The 20469-nt window shown below is 39.2% G+C and overlaps 1 protein-coding gene across 1 annotated transcript in view; it reads right to left on the bottom strand.

Moving 5' to 3' along the window:
- The window catches only part of grin2aa (glutamate receptor, ionotropic, N-methyl D-aspartate 2A, a), a 152837-nt gene that overhangs the window by 33086 nt on the left and 99282 nt on the right, over positions 1–20469 (bottom strand). The window contains exons 2-4 of the mRNA XM_008415757.2: positions 18914–19080; positions 16883–17311; positions 7121–7235 (exon numbers count right to left, since the gene is read on the bottom strand). Of these exons, the coding sequence (XP_008413979.1) occupies positions 7121–7235; positions 16883–17311; positions 18914–19080 (711 nt within the window). The remainder of the gene's footprint in view (positions 1–7120; positions 7236–16882; positions 17312–18913; positions 19081–20469) is intronic.

Genomic DNA, 20469 nt, shown 5'->3' with positions numbered 1-20469 from the left:
AAACACTCACACGCTGCCGGTTCTAAGCCCACATGCTTGGCTAAGTCATTAACAGGCGAGCAGAGAGGAGGAAATGAAATTAGCATTTTAATTGTTTTGCTTTGAGTGGTTTTCTACCCTTTGACAGGGATTAGAGTCTCCTCTCCGCTGTTAGCCTGCAAGACTGTCAACAGCTCACTCTGCTGTCACCCGCAGCCCTAAGTGTGTGTGTGTGTGTGTGTGTGTGCGTAGGAAATTGTGTCAAAGAGAGAGAGAAGCAGGACAGTATGTCGAGGTGCGGTTCTCTGGTGTGTCACCTTCAGTCTCCGGGGATTGTCCGCTTTTGGCTATCTGTCTTAGCCCAGCTGTTTTGCATTTCACATGTGAGTGACTGCGTCTACAGACACACATGCTTGTGTCAGTAGGAAAAGGGACTAGTGATGAAGGAAACGGCAGTGAGGCTTAGGGTGAATAAGAAAGACAAAAGCACTGGCACATCACTGTGCGTCACAACTACAGCAACGATTATAAATACTATCGTCGTTTTGCACGGCGTCGAATTACATTACGCAGGTGCCTTACAAAAGTCTCAACTCGCTATGATATATTTCCTGTTTGTTTATGAGTAACTTTATGCTTTTGGAATCATGTAAAGAAACTTGCCGAAAAGGGTAGATCAGCAAAACTGCAGAATAGGAAAGGAGGCCGTCTACCAACCAGGTAAAGAGGCCAAATGTGACCCTGAACTAGATGCGCCGATTCAAAGTGGAAACACTCTGACATGTAAGCTACATTGATCCGTGCCTCAAGAATGCCTCCAAAAAATGTATCTCACACTCAGAAGAGAAAACAAACAATTTTGCAGCTAAGTTGCATCTTAACACCTCTAATGTTACCCAAGATCTTCCCCGTCACATTTCAGGGTTTGGATATAAAGATTGTTTTTTATCGATTGTTTTTTATAAAGAAATTTACCAATTTCTTTATTAGTAATTGGTAAATTAGTCAAACTCAATAGATTCATGCTAACTATAAACATTCCTGCATTTCATCTTAAATCGTGGTTATTTAATACTGTGGTAAAATATGATCTATTGTTGCTCATTGCTTATATGATAACTGGCTCACTGTGATATGAACTGATGCCAATCAGGATGCTAATATGTTGCACATTGTTCATTTTATGAGTTTACTAACAGTCCATTGTATACGTACACATTTATCTGCAAGGTTGATTCTAACGCTAAATATTATTTTTCATAAAGGTGCTGTTATCCACTGGGACAGTTTAAAATAGCACCCAACTTCATTTTGAACACAATTTAAAGATAAACTCTGTGAAGAAGGGACAGATGAACAGAACTGGGCTGCATCTGGATTTGGACCAAGCTGGACTATAACGTGGCAAAGTCCAGCAGCAGCTCAGTTACACAATCAGCAAAAGAGATGAAGGAGACAGAAAACCGCAACGACCGAACAGACCACCTCTCTCTAATCCGTCGCTTCTTTTGGACGCCTTTTCCGCAGAATGCACATTATCGAGATTTCCATTAGCGAGTTCGCCGTTTTCTTCCGAAATTAACCCAGAACCGCCGTCAAGTGGCCCGATTGCTTTACAATCACGTCAACTTAATGAATGCGCTGAAAGCATCGAGGCAGCGACGCATGACAGCGTTAGAAACAGCCAAACTCATTTTGTGGACAAATGGGTCTGAAGACTGAAACGAAGGTGAGAAAATGGTTTTCACAACACGGTGCGTGAATTCCAGCCTGTTTCGTGCCCTATCTGGGAGATCGTCAGGTGTGTTCATTTCACCTGTCAGTGGTCGTAATATTGTGCCTGTTTGGCGCACTCATGCAGCACTCTCATGCACATCTATAACAGGACCTGACGGGCACAATTGAACAATCTTTGATCAGTTCAGTCAATAGTATAATCTAGTAACAAAGTGAGTCAAATGTTCTTGGAAGACACTTTACAAAATGAGAGGATGATGAGGAGGAAGATAGAACAAAGAAGCTGACTTCAGCATTCCCTCTCTCTATCCTGCTGCTCTCATCATCCCTCCTTCCTTCCCCAGTGTCTTCTTCTCTCTAATTAAAGAAAGAAGGGTTATAAATTAATGCCCAGAAAAGGAGGAGGGCTTGAATTTATCGACCGTCACACAGAGAGAGAGAGAGAGAGAGAGAGAGAGAGAGAGAGAGAGAGAGAGAGAGAGAGAGAGAGAGAGCTGAATCTGCTTGGACATATTACCAGATATTACATGCACACAATGCTAAGACTGTTGCAAGAAATGTACGGATGTGATCCGACAGTCAGGCCAGTGGGAGGTTAAAGTGATAGGGCCGGCGGGATTACTAAAGAGGCTATCACATCATCACCAGTCAGAGATTAAGAGCCACAACAGGTCGATTTTTTTCTGGACAATTTTATTGTAATCTTCAGTGCACTGTATTTTGATTTCAAGTTACATTTGTCTGAAAAAAAAAAGATTCTTTAATTTTTTTTATCACTTCAGCTTTCTACAGTGCTGTATTTGACTGTCAAATGCCGAAATGCACCAAAAACCAGGCTAATCAAAGGCAGAAAATATTATAAAATCAATAAAAACATAACCAAAAACTATGTTCAAGGCTCCTCCTCTGAGCGCCTTCTCTGTGCCAGTCTCATGGGGAGAGTTATCACTGTGGCAAGATGCATTATGGGAGAATGAGTTCCTAATAGCGTGGAGAAACCCATTCAGTCATAAAACAGTATCTGTCACTCCTGTCAGACAAAATTACGTCGGTAAAATGGATTCTGCTTCTCCCGCTCCAGCCCCTTGCTTTGAGTGTTCCTCCACGCACGCGAGGCGAGGGGGAGCTGTGTGTGTGCGTGTGTGTGTGCGTGTGGGGGTGTGTGTGTGTCGCGTCCGCCGGCTTGCGTCACGGTGCGCGTGCGAGCCCGGCGTCTGCGAGTGCAAAACGAGGGCACAGAGAACGAGGAAGAGTGAGAGAAGACTCTAATCACTGATTTATACTGTTTTTCCCTTTCAAGTGCAGTTCTTTTATTGAGATTCAAAGAACGGTGACGGCTGCATGTAAAAAAGCCTTCCTGTGATTATGTGTCGACCTGGAAGTGTGGGTGTGTGTGTGTGTGTGTGTGCGTGTGTGTGTGTGTCTGTGCTCCATATTGTGATTCTTCAAGCACAAATCCCTTGTTGTCTGTAATAATTATTTTGTGAACTGGATGCAAACTCTGTGGCAGTTTCAGAGGCAATTTGAATTCTCCATCCACTGTGCTGGAACAAAAGTTGCTTTATAAGGTAAGTACTGTCTTCTCATTTAATTAGTGAAGTTGCATACAAAACACAAACTTTTCTTGAGGTTGTGGTTATTATTTATAACTTTTTTTAGCCATAATAAAGCAAAGTGCACCGTTTTCTATATGTAAATTTGTACATATGTACTTTGTTTATGGACTGCATATAGACTGTCTGGTTAAAAATGCAATTGCCAACAAAAGCAAAAAGAGAAACAAAAAACCGGCCGCACACTCATTGGACCACCATTAACTTTGACTATTTGCTGTGGCATTGTTTTGATGAACTTCTGCAACGCCACAAGATTTATTTCCATCCAATGTTGCATTCAGTTTCCACCAAGATCTTGTTTTAATGATGGGAAAGTGCATCCACTGTGCAAAGCCTTCTCCAGAACATCAGACAGATTCCCTGTAAAAACAATCCATTGATGAAAAAGCTCCGTCATTCTCCATCTTCAGGTTGTCACCCGAACTTGGACTTAACCAACCACCGTTACAGGCTAACTTGGGTAGTTGTCATTGTGGCCCGAAACGTATAGAAATTGCTGAAATAGAAGAATTTTCATGCCATTAGGATGGCTCAAAGAGGAGAAAGTATCCAGTCAGCAGCAACTTTTTGGAAGAAAATGTATTACTGGTTAGCAATGTGAGAAAAGTCGCAGCAGCTCAAACCCAAAAGAACGTAACAGGTGCAGCTCCTGTTAGCTAAGAACAGGAAAATTACACAGTTTCACCAAAATTAGACAATAAAATCCTGGGAAAGCAATGCATGGATCCATCTGACTTACACTGATGAGGGTGGTAGTGTAATGGTGTACTGCAAGTTTTTGGGCACACTTTAAGCATGGTTTCAAATCCACAACTGAGCATGCCTTAAAGGACAACGCCCCTACCCAAGTATACCCAAGTCACCAGATCTCAAGCTAATAGCGCGGCTGTGAGATGGCAGAACGGGAGAATTCACAAAGCTGCATCAGGTTACCCGAAATGGTCCAAAATTTCTCAGGAACGTTCCTGATACATTTTTGACTCTTCTCCTTGAATAACTATGCAGCATAAAAAGGAGTTCAACACAGTCCCGGCATTACAGTGGCTTAAGAGGATCAAATACCTTTTCATTATTTTAATGTATGGGGATTATGCTAGATGTCCCTGAACTTATTAAGTTCAAACCACAGCAGTAGGTTAACCGTGTTGCAGGGAGAAACACATGTGGATGTTTCAAACATGTGAGCACTAAACACAGAGCTTCGCATCCTTTTGATTAACGTGCCTCATGTTTCACTCTGTTTGCTACATTGCCCGTGTCATTCTCTCACTCATTTCCTCTCACTGCCTAAGCCAAACTCTTTATCTCTGTTCCTTTGCCGATCATTTGGTGTTGCACTCTTTTCCCTCCCCATACATCTTGCACCCCAAGGGAACACATTCGATATTTTTAGTGCATATCTATATTTTAGTGCATGCACAGATATTTCCCCCCCTCATGATCATCATTGTGCAATTCACTTTTTTTTATGCCACTGATTTCTGGTGCATGGATTGAAAAGCTCCCAATTACTTTTCCACTCTGGGTGCTGGTGTCTCTCTTTGGGGTTTTGGAGTAATTTTCTGCACCACAGAGAAGTGGCACTGATCAATTTCATAGACTCTCTGTTTACGACACACTACTTGTCGTCCTCGACACACTTACAAAGGTTTGTGTGTATGTCGGCGTGAAATATGACAAAGCTGCTCCAAAAAAAAAATTGCCGAACACCGTGCAAGTTGCTCCAAACAAAGGACACACAGGAAGATATAACCTAAAGTATATCAGACTGATTGCAGCACAAGTTTCACCACCAATAGCGTTTCTGTTGATTACCGGTGCTAAGCGACAAAAAAAAAAAATACGCCCGTGCACACACAAGAGAGCGGTGACCCTTTGCCAACCTGATAACAGACATCTCAGGTTTTGATTAACTCTGCTCTGAGGTGCTATAAGAGAGCCCAGCATCAGAGTGCGCGGATTATTGGGCTTAGAGACGGATAGTGAAGGAGGACAGGAAGGAGGAGGAGGGTGGAAAAATATGGAACTATAGAGTAAAAAAGTAAAGACTCAGAAAGGAAAGTGAGTGCAGCAGATTTAAAAAAAAAAATGCCAAAAAAAAAGTTGAATAATCTGACAGAGGGGATGAAAACAAACCCAGGATAAAACTAATTTACAATCAATCTTTCTTTTCTTGCTGTTAAGCTCTTCTCTGTGTCTACACCGCTTCTACTTAGACTCTGAAACTTGTCCCTTCTCCCATTCCACAGCGTGAATTATTGCGGTATTAACTCTAAGATATTTGAGCAAGTGTGAGGAAGCCCAATGTAGGTATAAAGATGCATGACTGCCATTTAAAGTCCATTACAACATCTAGAATAGCATTTACAGTGGCCATTTATCAAACCGCCTTCCACACACTAGTCCTTTAAGGAAATCCAGAGCCGTATTTTTAAAAGAGGTCACTGATCAACGACGTATTTCTTGATAAACAAAGTTTCAAGTACAATGTTAATTGATTCTTCCTGGGTTTTCTGTGCACTAGTTTTTTTTTTTTTTTTCTAAGATAACTTGCCAGTTTAAGTTTGAGCATGAGGTAAACAGATTTTATGTGTTGGTTTCTGAATGCACTGAAAGAAAGTGAAAATGATTATAGAAATTCCATCCAGTTTATGTAAGCCTTAGTCACAGAGACATGAAGCCAATAATTTAGGACATTAAAGTGTAATACTATTGTTGGCCAGTAGAGGCGACCTTCCTGCCACCAGACACACTGATAACAGAACAAAAAACTGAGTAGAATTGACCACTTATATTATTTAAGCTTGATTAGCCAAATATATTTGTCACACAGTTGGTTAATGGCAACTTGCAATATTTTCTGTGCTCTTAAAAAAATAAAATTAATGCTCTTCAAGAGTCTGTCCCTTTCATCTATTTGTTTTTATTCACTGCAACAATCTCAAATTCAAGGCATGACAAAAATATAAGTTGCTCTCACACTCCTGCCATGCATGTAGACATATTTAGAATTTACACATATTTTCATATTTACAAAGTTGTTGTTTTTTTTTTCCCCAAAGATGAAAAGATGTTACATATTTTGAGAAACTAAGTTCCTGTCACATGTATTAGGTCAGTGTACCACTGATATGCCCCGGCGCGTATATTTGCACGTCCACATCCAGTCAAGATGAGATTAATAATTCTTCATCAGCACAGACAAAGATTCTGCATGATAAAAATATGAATCTAAATTACATCAATTTATTGTGTAATACTTCCATAAATTAGCAGTGTGCCACATGTTGTCTATGATGTATTGTAAATGTCCTATTTCATTACAGAAAACAATCTGTAGCAGCGTGCTTCAAATGCAATGCTGAACTGGTGTTTTGGAAGTTATTGGAAATTTGCATCTTGTACTAAATGTAGTCTGTTTGCTGGTAACACTTTGATGTTAGTTTTTGGGTGAAAATAAAAATAATTCTTATATATTTACTAGATTTACGYAAAACAGGTTTATACCATATAAATAACACTTTAGCTTTAATAGCACTAATCCAGTGGACTTGGAGGTTGACACTTCTTGATGAACGGTATATGACATGCAACAGGAAATCCAGCTTTCTCCAAGGCACAGGCAACATTGTGAAATATATTATGCAAACGTTCAAACTGAACTCCAGCAATGTGCATGTGAATGAAAAATGGCACTAAGATTGRATAATGATGTTTTGCATAACATTAGGTGAGAACTGCAGTGTGCAAGCAATACTAAGCCGAGCGGAGATACATGCGGGTCTTACCTTTTCCCACTCTCTCTCTTTATTGAGAACAATGACAACAAGCTTTGGGTATTCTTGGTAGCCATCCTCTGTGAATGACAAGTCCCTGCCATCCCATGTCACGTTCATCATGTACCTGAGAGCGAAAGGCGCGGATGATTAAGAGGGGCAGGGGGAGAGAGGGYGAGAAGGGTAAGAGAGGAGAGAGGGAAAGAAATGAGCACAAATTATCATCTGAAACATAAATTTACTGTCTACAACTTGTGCATTTCAAAATTAAAGGAATTAAACAGTTAAAAAAATATGAAAATAATAAAAAGCCCYTTTCTAATAAATATTTAATTAAAGAAAGAAAAAGCAATCCAAATTATTATGGCCATGTGAGAAACATATATAAATGTYCTCGTTAAATTATCTATTAAGTGTTCTCAAGTTTTTCTTTTTTTTTTTTTTTTTTACTTTAACTTCATTAGACAAATCCAGGCCTCATTGCAGTYTGGTCTGTGTAATCAACACTTAAACACAACCTGTCTGACTGCATGGAGATCACAAAAAGAAACAAGCCCAAATCTAAAGAAATTCAAAAACAAATTACAAAGAAACTTGTTGACATCTAAAATCCAGGAAAGTGGTATGAACACTTTTCTGAGGTCAGCGGGAACAACTGTGAAGCTTTCAGAAAGGGCCCAACCAACAAAAATKACTCCAAGARCRTCACAGAATTTATGATTTCAAAATGCAAAACRTGTGATCTAAMCCACCGTAGACCACATGAACCTGGGTCCAGGTCAGTGTTCACAACTCATCAATCAAAAAAGAGACTGCTGACCAAAAACTCACTATAATCAGCCAAAAACATTTTCRTGATCCCTTCGCAAAATATTATTTAGAYGGACAGGAGAAAATAGGAACATTTTAGACAGARTATGTGTTGCTAAATCTGGCATAAACAAAATTTCAAATTGACAGTCAAACATGGTGGTGGTGTCGCAGCTTTGCTTCTTCTGGACCTGATTGACTAAAAGTCATTATTGGAACCATGAATTTTGGTCTTAAGTAGAAAATACTGAAGCAATCTCCTGACATTGTGTTATGGCCTTGAAATGTAATAGTATTAATATTATGCAGAAGTAAATACTACTACTACTACTACTACTACTACTACTACTACTACTACTACTACTACTACTACTACTACTACTAATAATAATAATAATAATAATAATAATAATAAAATACAAACAGTAGCATAAAAAACAAATAAAGTTTCTGGTTCTGGAGGGGCCTAATCAAAGTCTAAACTTAAATCAATTCGGGATGGTAAGATATGACCTTAAACAGATGTTTCTTGATTTAAAAATCCAAACTGGCTAAATGAAAACAAGGAGAGCGGGGCCAAAACTCATTGCCAGTCATCACAAACGTTTAATTTGCAAAYGTCGCTGCCAAGGGTAACACAGTCAGCCAGCCAGGCTTATTGGGCAATTACTTTTTCACCAAGAGCCAAGTTGGTTTGGGTAGCAATTTTGTAGTTTAAATACATTTCAATCAAAACTTGAAATTGCTTTTTGTATTCACTAGATTTTGGCAGTTATTACAATTGTATTTTGTGATGTGAACACAATTGAATAAAAATGTTTTAGGGCAAATAATTTTTCCATCTACTGATTTATGAAAGTTATTTATTTATTAATTTTTTTGGCCTTTTGATGCAAAGAAATAAAAAAATGTGGATGTTTTCATCTGAGTGAGTGACGATTCTCTGAGATTGATGTATTCCTAATCTGACAGCATGTCCTCGAGATAGGAAGATTATTGATCTCACTCAAGAAATATGGGATTTATGTTTTATCCGTGGTGATAAAGGTGACTCTGCTGTTAATTAAATAATTKTATCATCTTATTTCCACRAGTGCAGATTGTCTAACATGTAGTTTTTCTTGTTAATTTGCCCCCCMMAAAAWTTTTTTTTCCATTTATTTTTCCCTTTAGCTAAATCTCCTGAACTCTGTTAGTAAATTTGGGAAAAATAACCAACTGGTCAACTTTATTTCACAGAATCACTTGACTTTTATTCACATATTATTCTTTACCTACAGCCACTGTTAGTCGTAAGACGTAACACACAAGCACGTACACACARATTGAAATGGTTGACCCATATGGCAGGTCACATTAGCCAAGATGGAGGGCAGTAGAGAGATATTCTTGGGTCCACACAGGCTCCACATTAATCACGACTGTCCTCCGCCACTCCGTCTCCTTTACTCCCTCTGTCGGCGCTCGTGTACGACACAGAGGAGTTTGCTCCGATTTTCCTTCCTCCTCTGTTACGTCGAGAACAGGCGACAGGGCGGACTTCTAAATGGAGCATGTGGCCCAGTGTGGCGGTGCAAAGCCACAGAGGAATGCAGCAGGTGAGGTGTTTCATGTAGGACATTGTGCAAAGGACTTTGGTGCAGTGTCAAGCTGGTAAGAGTCGYAAAAGATGTTTTTAAGTCGATTGGAGAAAAAGAGTAGCTATCAGAAAAGGCCTGCACGTCAGCTTTAAGTGTCTTTGCCCGGTGTGTTGACAAGCTTGTGGTCTTAAAGACTTGGAGCATTAGATTCATAATCTTCAGTTTGTGAGTGAGCAGTTAAATATTTTGACATGAATTGTCCCAAAAAGACTCTGTGCCATACAAAACATTCAAATTTAAATTCTAATTTCAAACTACCTTTCACCCTGCTTAGTTCATCAAGTAGCTGTTTTAGACGGACTACCTGTGGCACCATGGCTCATTAAAAAAATGTATACTATATTTTTGATAGTGCATGGGGTGCAGACTATTGACACATAGTGTTTGGTGCTAAATGATGCCCACATGTGCATCCAAGTTGTTGCTGCTGAGAATGAATTCATTTTATAAGCACAGTTATTGGTTTTATAAGGAAGAATACAGTGGCTGTGCAAAAGTATTTGATTCWAAGGTGCTTATTTATCTGTTTAGAAATAACCTAGAAACTTGACATGCTGTGAGTGCAAAATTGTTTTAAGCAAAACAAAAAMAAGAAAAAAAGAAAAATCAAACCATCAAATTAATAGTCTGTAATTAAAATACATCAAACTTCTAGAAATGAAAATAAAAAAATAATTAACACTGAGCATCCTTTGAATTTAAGCTAATGTAACACAGATGTATGCTTTTATTAATTATATAACAGAGTGCTTATGTAGGACTCCTTTTCTGGCAAAGGCCCACAGAACAGGTGGACCGACCGGGTGTTGCTAGGATACGGACACAGACTTAAGTGTGTTTGTTTCAAACTGACCCCCATCCAACCTGGATGAACATTTCTSCTCACACATAAACACAGATGACCACGTCGCACACCTCAACAGCACTCCATGTCGCCCCATTACTTCTGTCACCTACACTGAAGTGATTGTCCAGTTTTTTTTTTTTCATTGTCCAACCATCTTCGTATCTGTAACCTCCTTATTCTTCAGGGGGAAGGAAGAGGGTGCAGACGTGGGGAGACAGCAAAGATGGAGCACCCACAGGAATGAGAATGGGTTGGAAGATGAATGAGGCCGAGTGAAAGAGATGGAAAGAATGCATGGCAGGAGAGGAAGAGGACTATCCTTCAACAAGGTTGGGGTAAAAATATCCGCAGAGTTATTTCTTGCACCTTCCTTCCCATTTTGGCGTATAAGTGATTGTAAAARGTGAAGTGGAAGACGAGCGGGTGGGGGCAATAGTAGCAGAGTAAGCTTAGCATGAGACAGTAGACAGAAGAAGGCCAAAAAAAATTCTGAATTTGTGCTTTTTCCCCCCCATCAGYGATCATTTCTGCACRTTCTTTTCTTGTAAAAGCACCACATGTGACGAACAATAATAACYTTATTAGATGGACATGTTTTTCATATTTAAATATTTAATTTATTAGCAACACTTTTTTCTACATTTCATTGAATTTCACCCCAGCACTGCATTGCTAAAGCGGAATAAGTCTGAACTGATTTTCAAATGAGCTCAAACTAAACCGACTCCCTTTGCACTGTACTTACTTACATCGAGTTGCATCCCGTAAAAGTGCCTTGATATTATTTTCACGATGTCAGTTTATGAATTGAACTGACAATAGAAAACCCATTTCAAGTTGTGGTTTACATTACGATAAGAGCTTTGCATTTCATTTGAGGCAGCGCTCCTGAAGCGCCGCGTTCTCTCTACAAGGATGATAAGATGATCTGCGCAAGGCAGCGTGCGTCAGCGATGGAGACATTTATCCTTGTTAAGACAAGGGGTAGTCAGAGCAATGATGTATGCTGTCAGAGCACTTGAGATCTATGAAGCCCACGAATGCACGCGCCTATGCCTGTGCGAGAGAAACAAAAGAGAATCTATTCAAACGGCTTTTCTCCGTGTTTACAACGCCAATCGGCTGTGCGATCATAGACTGATGACTATTCGAAAATGTATTAAAAGCATGTTTTTAAGAGGAGTTTAATGACATATGAAGTTCACAAGATTAAAAAATAAARAAAATACGCAATTTTGGTTCAATTAAACTGCTTTTGAGAAACCTTATGTTTCCGTTTGCAAAATCACAGGGAAGGGATTCACAAAACTGCATCAGCGGTTACAATTAGTATCATTTTCGTGCTGTTCTTTACAAATTATATTGATTTCCCACAGAAAGAGGCAGAAATACTACATTTCTTTTTTTTCTGGCTTTTTCTAGTCGGAGCAGTACACAATTGTGTCTTTGCCACATCTGTTTCTGTGCACTGCTGGTCAGATGGCTGGAAGAAGGTCATCACACTCGTCCCTTCCTTAACAAGAAGGACAAACTTTGTCTGGAAAAATTCTGGATGCCAAAAAAATCTCCAGTCGTGACGTGGAAACGAATGGAGTCCCATACATCTCTCCTATTACATCTCTCCTACGACGAACTAACGCCGTCTTAAACATTAGTTTTCGAGCCGCGCATTTCTCCCTGATGAAGTATCAAGCTAATTGCAGCTGTTTACAAATCTACTGTTTCTCCATAAACAGCAGAAAGGCAAACATGCACGATATTGTGCGCAATTTATAAAAGTGCTACGAAAAGCAGAACGTAATATGGTTCATTTGTTAGAATTGTTTGAGCTAAATTTATTGTATTTTATTGCTGTAGTGAGAATTGCAGTATATTGGTTTGTTTTGTTTATTCTTACTTTCTCCTGCCAGCTACAACGTACGGTTTCACAGGGGACTGCCGAGAGACAACAAGCCCCGTTTTCGAGGTGAGAAAGTGCAAAAAATAAACAGAGGTGTCAGGGCAGGGAGATATTCTCTTACTTCTGACAAAGGTTAGCAGAGTCACCACCGTGGAGGTTTCTGTACCTGCTGTGTGTGTTATAAGAATTCAACAGAGGCGCCTTTATTACATTGAATAAAATCAGCAGGTGTTGTTCTGTATTTCCCCCGTGAGCCTGCTCAGCAGAAAATTTGGCATAAAAAGTAAACAAGTGCTCCCCCCCCCCCATCTTTTGAACTGCTGTTTTTTTTTCAAGATGAAACATTCAGTTCATTTTATTTACATTTATTATCCTCAATCACATTTACAGATGAAAGGTTTTTTATGTGCCAACATAACAATATAAAACCACATCTGTCTCTATTGTTTTCATTTTATAAAAGTATCATAAATACATTGTACGACTGACTACAAATAGATCCTGTTTACGAAATCTGATTGTTTCATTTCATTTTTTTTTAAGTTTAGGTCCATCTCAAGTGACAGCGACAGCTTCTGCGTGGAGTGTGTGCGTGGCTGTTTGTGCTCGCTCAGTTCTAACCATCGTACATCACAGCGAGAGACTGAAATTACCTGTCAGAACAAAGTACTGCCACCACACCTTTTCCACGCACACACTCACACACTGGTAAATAAGTGCTAAAGCCTTTTAAGGCACACTGTTCAAAATGGCAAGGTGAACAGAACACTGTAAATCTGCCACGAACGAACACTCTCTTAACAGGGGATATTTCTCTTGTTTCCAAAAATGCACACACACACACACACACGCACACACACACACCTAGAGAAACTCACATACACATTTTATCTAGAGCACAAGCTGTCACTTGTGATTGGGTCACTGGTCGGCTCTCTTAGTTGGTGATTTGTCATTTGTCTCATATTTCTTTTCTTAATTTTATTTTTTTATTACTCTGCAAAACATATTCATCTCAGCTGTCACAGTGAAAGGAGAGTGAGGAAAAACTTGACTAAAAGCACAGGATGCTGAGGGCCTAACAAGTCAATGAGACAACTAATTTATCTGTCATTCCAAATCCATATTCCCAATCAAAATGAGTTCCCATCAGCTGTTTTGTAATCATTTAAAGGAGCAGGGAGTCTGCAGTCTTGGCACACAAGTGCATTGATTGCATGGCCAGGACTACATCACCTTGGAAACACCTTCAATATGTACATTTTGACATCTTACAACCAGAAACATCAACGGCATTTATTATAATTCCGTGTGATAACATCACAGAGCAACACCATTTTGATGAGGAACGAAAGTTTTCTGTTTTTATTTACAAAGCAAAATCTAAAAAGTGTGGAACATATTTATATTCACTCTCATTCCACACAGCATTATGCATGTAGACATAAAACTGTAACATTGATCACATCTGACACTGACCTCTGGATGACTTTTGGTAAACTGCAATGTGACAAAAGGTTAAAAGGTTTAAGGCATGTGCATACTTTTGCAAAGCAAAAATATATTTAAGGTTAATGTCATTGTTAAATTTTTCATTGAAGCAGATTTAAAATCCAAAACACTATACATGCAGATTTAAAGATACAGGCCATCTGCCTACCTTTTTTTGTGTGTGCTTAACTACGTCTCCCTAATTCCCCTGACAGAAACTGACGGGTCTAACAGCCCACACTGGCCCATTGCCTCGACCTAGCATTGACCAATCATGTTTCTCATGTCCTGCCCCCAAAGCCCTATTGGCTGAACCCTCTCACCCACAACATAACCATCTGTAGGCACTCATCACCTGGCTAACAACCTAAGGCAGCAGAGAATGTGGAGAGTCACAGAGTCAGCTGGCTCTGAATGTTTGGCATTTCCCATCAGTGTGTGTGGGTTTCCTGAGAAAACCACTGATCTGTTAGCTTGGGACTGATGATTATGGACCTACTGGAGTATCCATTATTAAACCGTCTTTCACTTCAAACATATTCTATGTAACTATGGACAAATAATCTATATTTATTATTAGCTCTATACAATAATTTAGCGTAAGATGTAAGATGATCATCTACATATTTAAATATGAGATTTGCCACTAGTAAAAGATTCAATTATGATTCAAATAGTTTGGAGTCATTCCCTSAGAATGACTCCAAACTATGAGTCTGTCTCATTAGCCTAGTCAAAGTCAGGACTTAAATCCAGATTAGACGATGTGACGTAACAGACCTCCAATGAGGCTGAATAGGATTTCTTCAAAAAAGCGTGGGCAAAAGTATATTGATGGCGTTAAAGGCTGACTGACTGTTACTGCAAGTTGAAGACGGAACTTATTAAGTTTGGGAGACGAGTACTTCTTGACATAATTAATTTATTGGTGGTCCTTAATAAATTGATGATAATTTGAACACTTCTTTTGTATTAACTTTAATAATTGATGTCTAAAATATAAATCTGTTTTGTAACCTGCAACATATAAGCATGAAAGAAAAGGAATAAATAAATAAATGCATAAGTAGATGAGTAATTTTTTGCATATGTGCAACAGAAACATAACGGAAAGGCATTCTTCACTAAAGTAGTGTCTAAAATAGATGCTAGAAAAACTTTCACTTAAACAGGACTGGAAACGCACATGACTGGCCTTGTTTGGTAAAAGGATAAATGTCCACTTGCCTTTTATGTGCAACTTTTCCCCTGGTTTCAAATGTAAGACCCATTCCAATGTAGAAAGAGAACCTTTCTGGTTTTGTTTTAGTTAAAAAAAAAAAAAAACACTCAAGCTTGATTATTTATATGCATTAGTATTCATTTTTTACACATGACTGGGATGTAAACACAGGTTGTGTCTCTTCCCCCGCTGCCAGATGGGAAACCAGACAGAGCTGGCAAAACCTGCAGCATCTCCCACTGGCTGTTGGGGGTTGAGCGCAAGGAGAGGGAAGCACAGACGAGGAAATGAGATATGCAGGAATTAATGAGAAGAAGAGCAGAAGGACTCATCAAGGAGCTCTTCAGATTGAGAGCACACTCATTTGTAGTGGCTTCCCACTGTTATCCCATCTCAGTTGCTCCTCTGCCTCACTCTTCACCAGCTAAATCACAAACTACCCCTTCGAACTCCATCCACGTCTTTTTTATTATTCTCTCCTAAAGTTAGATCCATCGGTCCTGTGCCCAACAGTGATTGCATATTTTCAGAAATGGCTCATTTATGTAAGACTGACAAACTGACACACTTTAAGAAAGAACAGACAATAGAGCACGTCAAACATTAAGGCTATAGTCACTGTGATTTCTCTTATAATAACAAGCAATTTTTCACTGAAGCATTTTGCATTAAGCAGCTCGGTTTGTTTTCTCCTAACAGGGAAATCATTGGCATTTTATTGGCAGCAGCTCTGGGATCATTTGCGATTTTCAGTTCCTATCTCTCCGAATCCGACTTCCATTTCATATCCATCAACATATACTGTATACAGATATGCATAACCACTGCAATACTTCTTGTAGTTAACTATTTTACTGAAAGTTGTGCATAAATAAACATGAAATGCTCACATCTCACGCACTGCCCAGTCATTATTTTCTACATCAGTTACATTAACTGCAGTTCTGATTACGTGGGTAGTTCTTATTCATCTTATTTACATAAGATCACTGCACAGATTTTCAACTGTTTTACACCTGAGAATAAATTATTGAAGTGAATAYATGTATAGAAAGGAAAAKTAGTACACATTAATATGAGAAGAAACCCATACTAAATGCTCGTCATATACAAATTTAGAATAAATAGTAAATCAACAATCTGCTTTCTTTAGACAAACCTCGTGAATTCTACAATATATTTGATTTGGATTGTCTAATTCAGTGATTCTTGATGGTGCTTTTCCAGACATATTTAAAACAAAAAAGAAAATAAAAAGAACGTATGGATTTTTCAGTACAATTTAATAAAGACCAGCAAMATTTATAGTGGGACATAAATAGGATAACCTCTCTTTTGTCTCTACTTAATGTGGCTAAAATTACAYATATGCTTTGAAAATGAGTGGCTCAATAAGTACGGACTTTTCCTATAATTGGTGGTTCGCTGGTTCRGCAAACCATCTATCTGTCTCAGGGCAAGACACTTCACCTGCTTTGTCTGCTGGTGGAGGTCAGAGGTCAGAGGGCCGGTGGCACCAAATGAATGGCAGTCTGCCCCAGGGCATCTGTGGCCACAATGTACCTTATTACCATCAGTGTGTGAATGTGTCAATTAATGAGTGAATGACTGAAGGAGTGCAAAGCGCTGTGGAGTTCTCAGACTTTACAAAGCGTTACATAAGTGAAGGCCATTTACCATTTACCAATGTTACGTTTGAAGAGACTAAAGCTGCAAAWGAAGGAAACGAAAGTGCCAAGATCTACTAATATCAATCCACACTCTCATGTTTCAGATATCTTTTGTTGTTGCTGCACATAAACTAAATTAAATTGAGTCTACGCAATATTGTGAATGCCAAGTAAGATCCATTAAAAATACTTACTTGTGTAGTGCGCTGGGCGGGAGCTTTGACGTCTTTTCCATCGGGCCGTAACAGGATGTCCTGGCCTCTGGGATGTCACCGTACTCCACCAACATGGCTGCTGCGGCAGACGTTATGATCCCCARTCCGTCGCGAACGCGCGCCTCCAACGGGTAGTCCCAGTCGTCGTACGACACTGAAATCATCCCCGACGGAAATGCTTCCGGCGTTATCTCGGGGTTTCCCGTCGTGAGCGACGGCACGATCCAGATGTAACCGAATCCAGTCAGGCCCAGAGAGCGAGCCTCCTCCAAGATGTACACCGCTTCATCTTTGGAGCAGTAAAGCAGGACCACCGGAGACTGGACCTTCTTGAGCATGATCTGAGAGCGGCTGTCTTCCTCCACGGCATCCAGAGTGATGATATTCTGCAGGTCCCAGCCCACAAAACTAAGGCGATAAAGGGGACAAGAGCAAAATGTTAATATTTAACTAATAGATGATTAACTGTGCTCTAGTGTTGGCTGGGGCAGCCATAATTACCCATTATAGTTGATATCACTGGTCATTGTGGCAAGAATCTTAAGAGGTGCGAGGTGCTTATTGTCAGGGGAAATATATTAAGGCTAAGTGGAATGTCAATATTAAAGTCTCTCCTTTAAAATGATTCTGAGGAAGTTTTAGCCCATAGAGTAAAAGCAGCAGCTGAACAAAGTMTTTATGTAACTGAAAGGTTTGAAATAGTTTACACTGTGTCAATTGCAGACCAGCAGCCYGCTGATTAAACCCCAACATTAAAAAACAATTATTGGCAACAACTTAGACATCATTTCTCTCAGTTTTTTTTWAAATGAGGAGTCACCAATATTATTTAAAAAATGTTTTCACAGCATTAGAACAAAAAAATAAAAATAACATGCTATACATTTTTTCATTTAAATGAGACAATAATTGTTCCAACTGCTAAAAATGTGCTAGATATATTTATAATGATGTCACTTTTTGCATACTTTTATTGTAATTTGGATGTTTATGCATAGGAATAAGTAGATGGTTAACAGTTTGCTGTTCTACTCTGTACAACAAATTTTTACTCACTTATTAGAGAGTCTAATACCTGTGATTAATGCGAGAGGTTTCTAAACAGGTCAATTTGTTTTTGCTCTTTTCTTTTTTGCATCAGATTGGAGTGGTGGTTCTCTTTCAGCCAGCTAATGGGCAGTGTGCAGAAACAGATGGGCAAATGAGGTAGCTCTAAACTGTGGAYGCTRCTCTAGAATCTCATTAAAAGTACTTTAAGCTGAAGAAAAATGCAACAAACTATTTCAGTGGGGTTGCAAACACCACTTAATTTTGTCATTGMAATTTTCACAAAATATACATGTACAAATATATATAAATATAAATGTACATTCCCATTTTATGATTGTCTAATATCATGCAGCTCTACAAATGACCAGAAACAGTTAAAGTCCCCAAAATTATTATTTTTAATCTGATTTGATTCCAATACAAWTTTTTTTTTAAGAGGAAGCACCAAGCAGTCTCATTTGCTGCCAGATTGGAAAATTATAACATCAAATATCCATCCATCCATTTTCTAACACCCTTGTCCCTCAGTGGGGTCGGGAGGTGCTGGTGCCCATGTCCAGCTAACGTTCCGGGCGAGAGGCGGGGTCACCTGGACAGGTCACCAGTCTGTCACACACACACTCACACCTAGGGGCAACTTAGACAGACCAATTAACCTGACAGTCATGTTTTTGGACTGTGGGAGGAAACCGGAGTACCCGGAGAAAACCCACGCAYGCACAGGGAGAACATGCAAACTCCATGCAGAAAGACCGGGGCCGGGAATCAAACCCAGAACCTTCTTGCTGCAAGGCAACAGCTCTACCAACTGCGCCACTGTGCAGCCCATCAAATATCCCAGCACTCAATTATTCCCAAAATGTTGCACATATTGATCGTGTTGGAACGGTTTAGATATGTTTTAAAAAAAAAAAGTTTAGCATTTTGGTGAACAAGTAAATATAAAGTTAATGAGCTTACCTGTTGTCCACTGTAGTTTTTAGGATGTTGATGAACTCCTGGTATCCGGGAAACTTCGACGTGACAATTGAGAACACATGCCAGTCATACTCTTCCATGATGTTCAGCATCAACAGAGCCTCCTGCTGGATGGAAGCACCGAACTGGAAAAATGTCGACTTCACATCCTGTCAGTATGAGTGAGGAAGAGAAAGGTGGGACAAAAAAGAGGGGCGGGGGTGGTTGATTAGTTTGAGTAATCAGTTGTATTTTGGTTTCATCTCCCAAATTAATCCACTAGGTTCATACTGCAGCACAGAAACATCAATCAAACGCAGAGCATTTAAAAGTTGGCACAAAGTGGGTACACACACTTTCCAGCTCCCTCAGCCATACACATAAAAAAACACAAGCAGAGATTGAAAGTAATAAGCTTCCTGTGAAGGAAATATATGGACGAGGGGCTCCGAACAATTCAATTAAGACAAAATTGGATTGGTGCGGTACAGACGGGCTGCAGAACTCCAGGCCTTGTTCTGGGGAATGAGAGTTGTACTCACTAATATCCACTCCATTAAATCTGACTGAGAATCATTTGCCACTTAATTCAGCCAAACTCAGACATGAATGTGGACAGTGCAGAGAAGCACCATTACATGTGGGAAAATTGTTTCCGTTCATTTATGTAGCATTTAAAATTGGGTYGTTACAATGTAAACGTAATTAAATTGAGTGGAATTAAGCAAAACATGCCAAGGAGGAAAGAAGGACTGACATCATGACAAAGAGACGTGTCAGTTTAATGAACGTTTTCCACTTCGACACTTTTACCAGTGTCAAAGTGGAAATGTGCAGCCATAGCATAGCTCACAACATGGTTTTACACTAACTCTTATATACTGCTGTTCAAACTGCAATACAGTTGAGTTGTGTGTTGAAATACCAAGTCCTTAATGGTGTAAAAGTAAAGTCTGATCAGGTCTCCTTCGAGCAAACGTAACACAAACTGTGCTATGAACAAGTGAAATACTGCTGTAATTGTGCTTGTTTCTGAATTATGTTTTGTAATTACACGCCTTTATTAGCTCGACRTGTGTGAATTATGGCTATTTGCATATTTAAAATCACAGTGAGTTCAAATATTCCACTGTGGACAAAAAAAAAAAAATACTCCACAGTTCATGTTTTAAATATGTTCACAATTCTTTATGACTTATTTTTGTCTGTATATCAYCTGTATTATCCACACATATTTGTTCAACTAACTCAAACACATTAATAGAAGTTTACGAAACTCCTATAAATGATTTTTTTACTCATCCATGCAGTGAAATGAAAGGATTTGTAGGAGCACTGATCTATTTGCCTTGCACATGAAACTCTCCAGTGTGTTTATGGGAATATTTCTCCATTCTTCCAGATCAGGCASTGATTCCCTTTCTCACAGAACTGCATTTTTATTGCAAATGTAATAACTCAAATGTGCATCTTGGGCTCTGAAGAAGCGCTTACACACACAAAGGTTCTTCATCCTTCCTGACTTTGCTTTGTGTAACGGTGTGGAGTCAGGCTGGAAG

This window comes from Poecilia reticulata, linkage group LG8 (genome assembly GCF_000633615.1).
Source record: "Poecilia reticulata strain Guanapo linkage group LG8, Guppy_female_1.0+MT, whole genome shotgun sequence".
NCBI lineage: Eukaryota > Metazoa > Chordata > Actinopteri > Cyprinodontiformes > Poeciliidae > Poecilia > Poecilia reticulata.
Note: the sequence above shows the minus strand (reverse complement) of the source record. Positions and strands in the feature narration are given on the sequence as shown.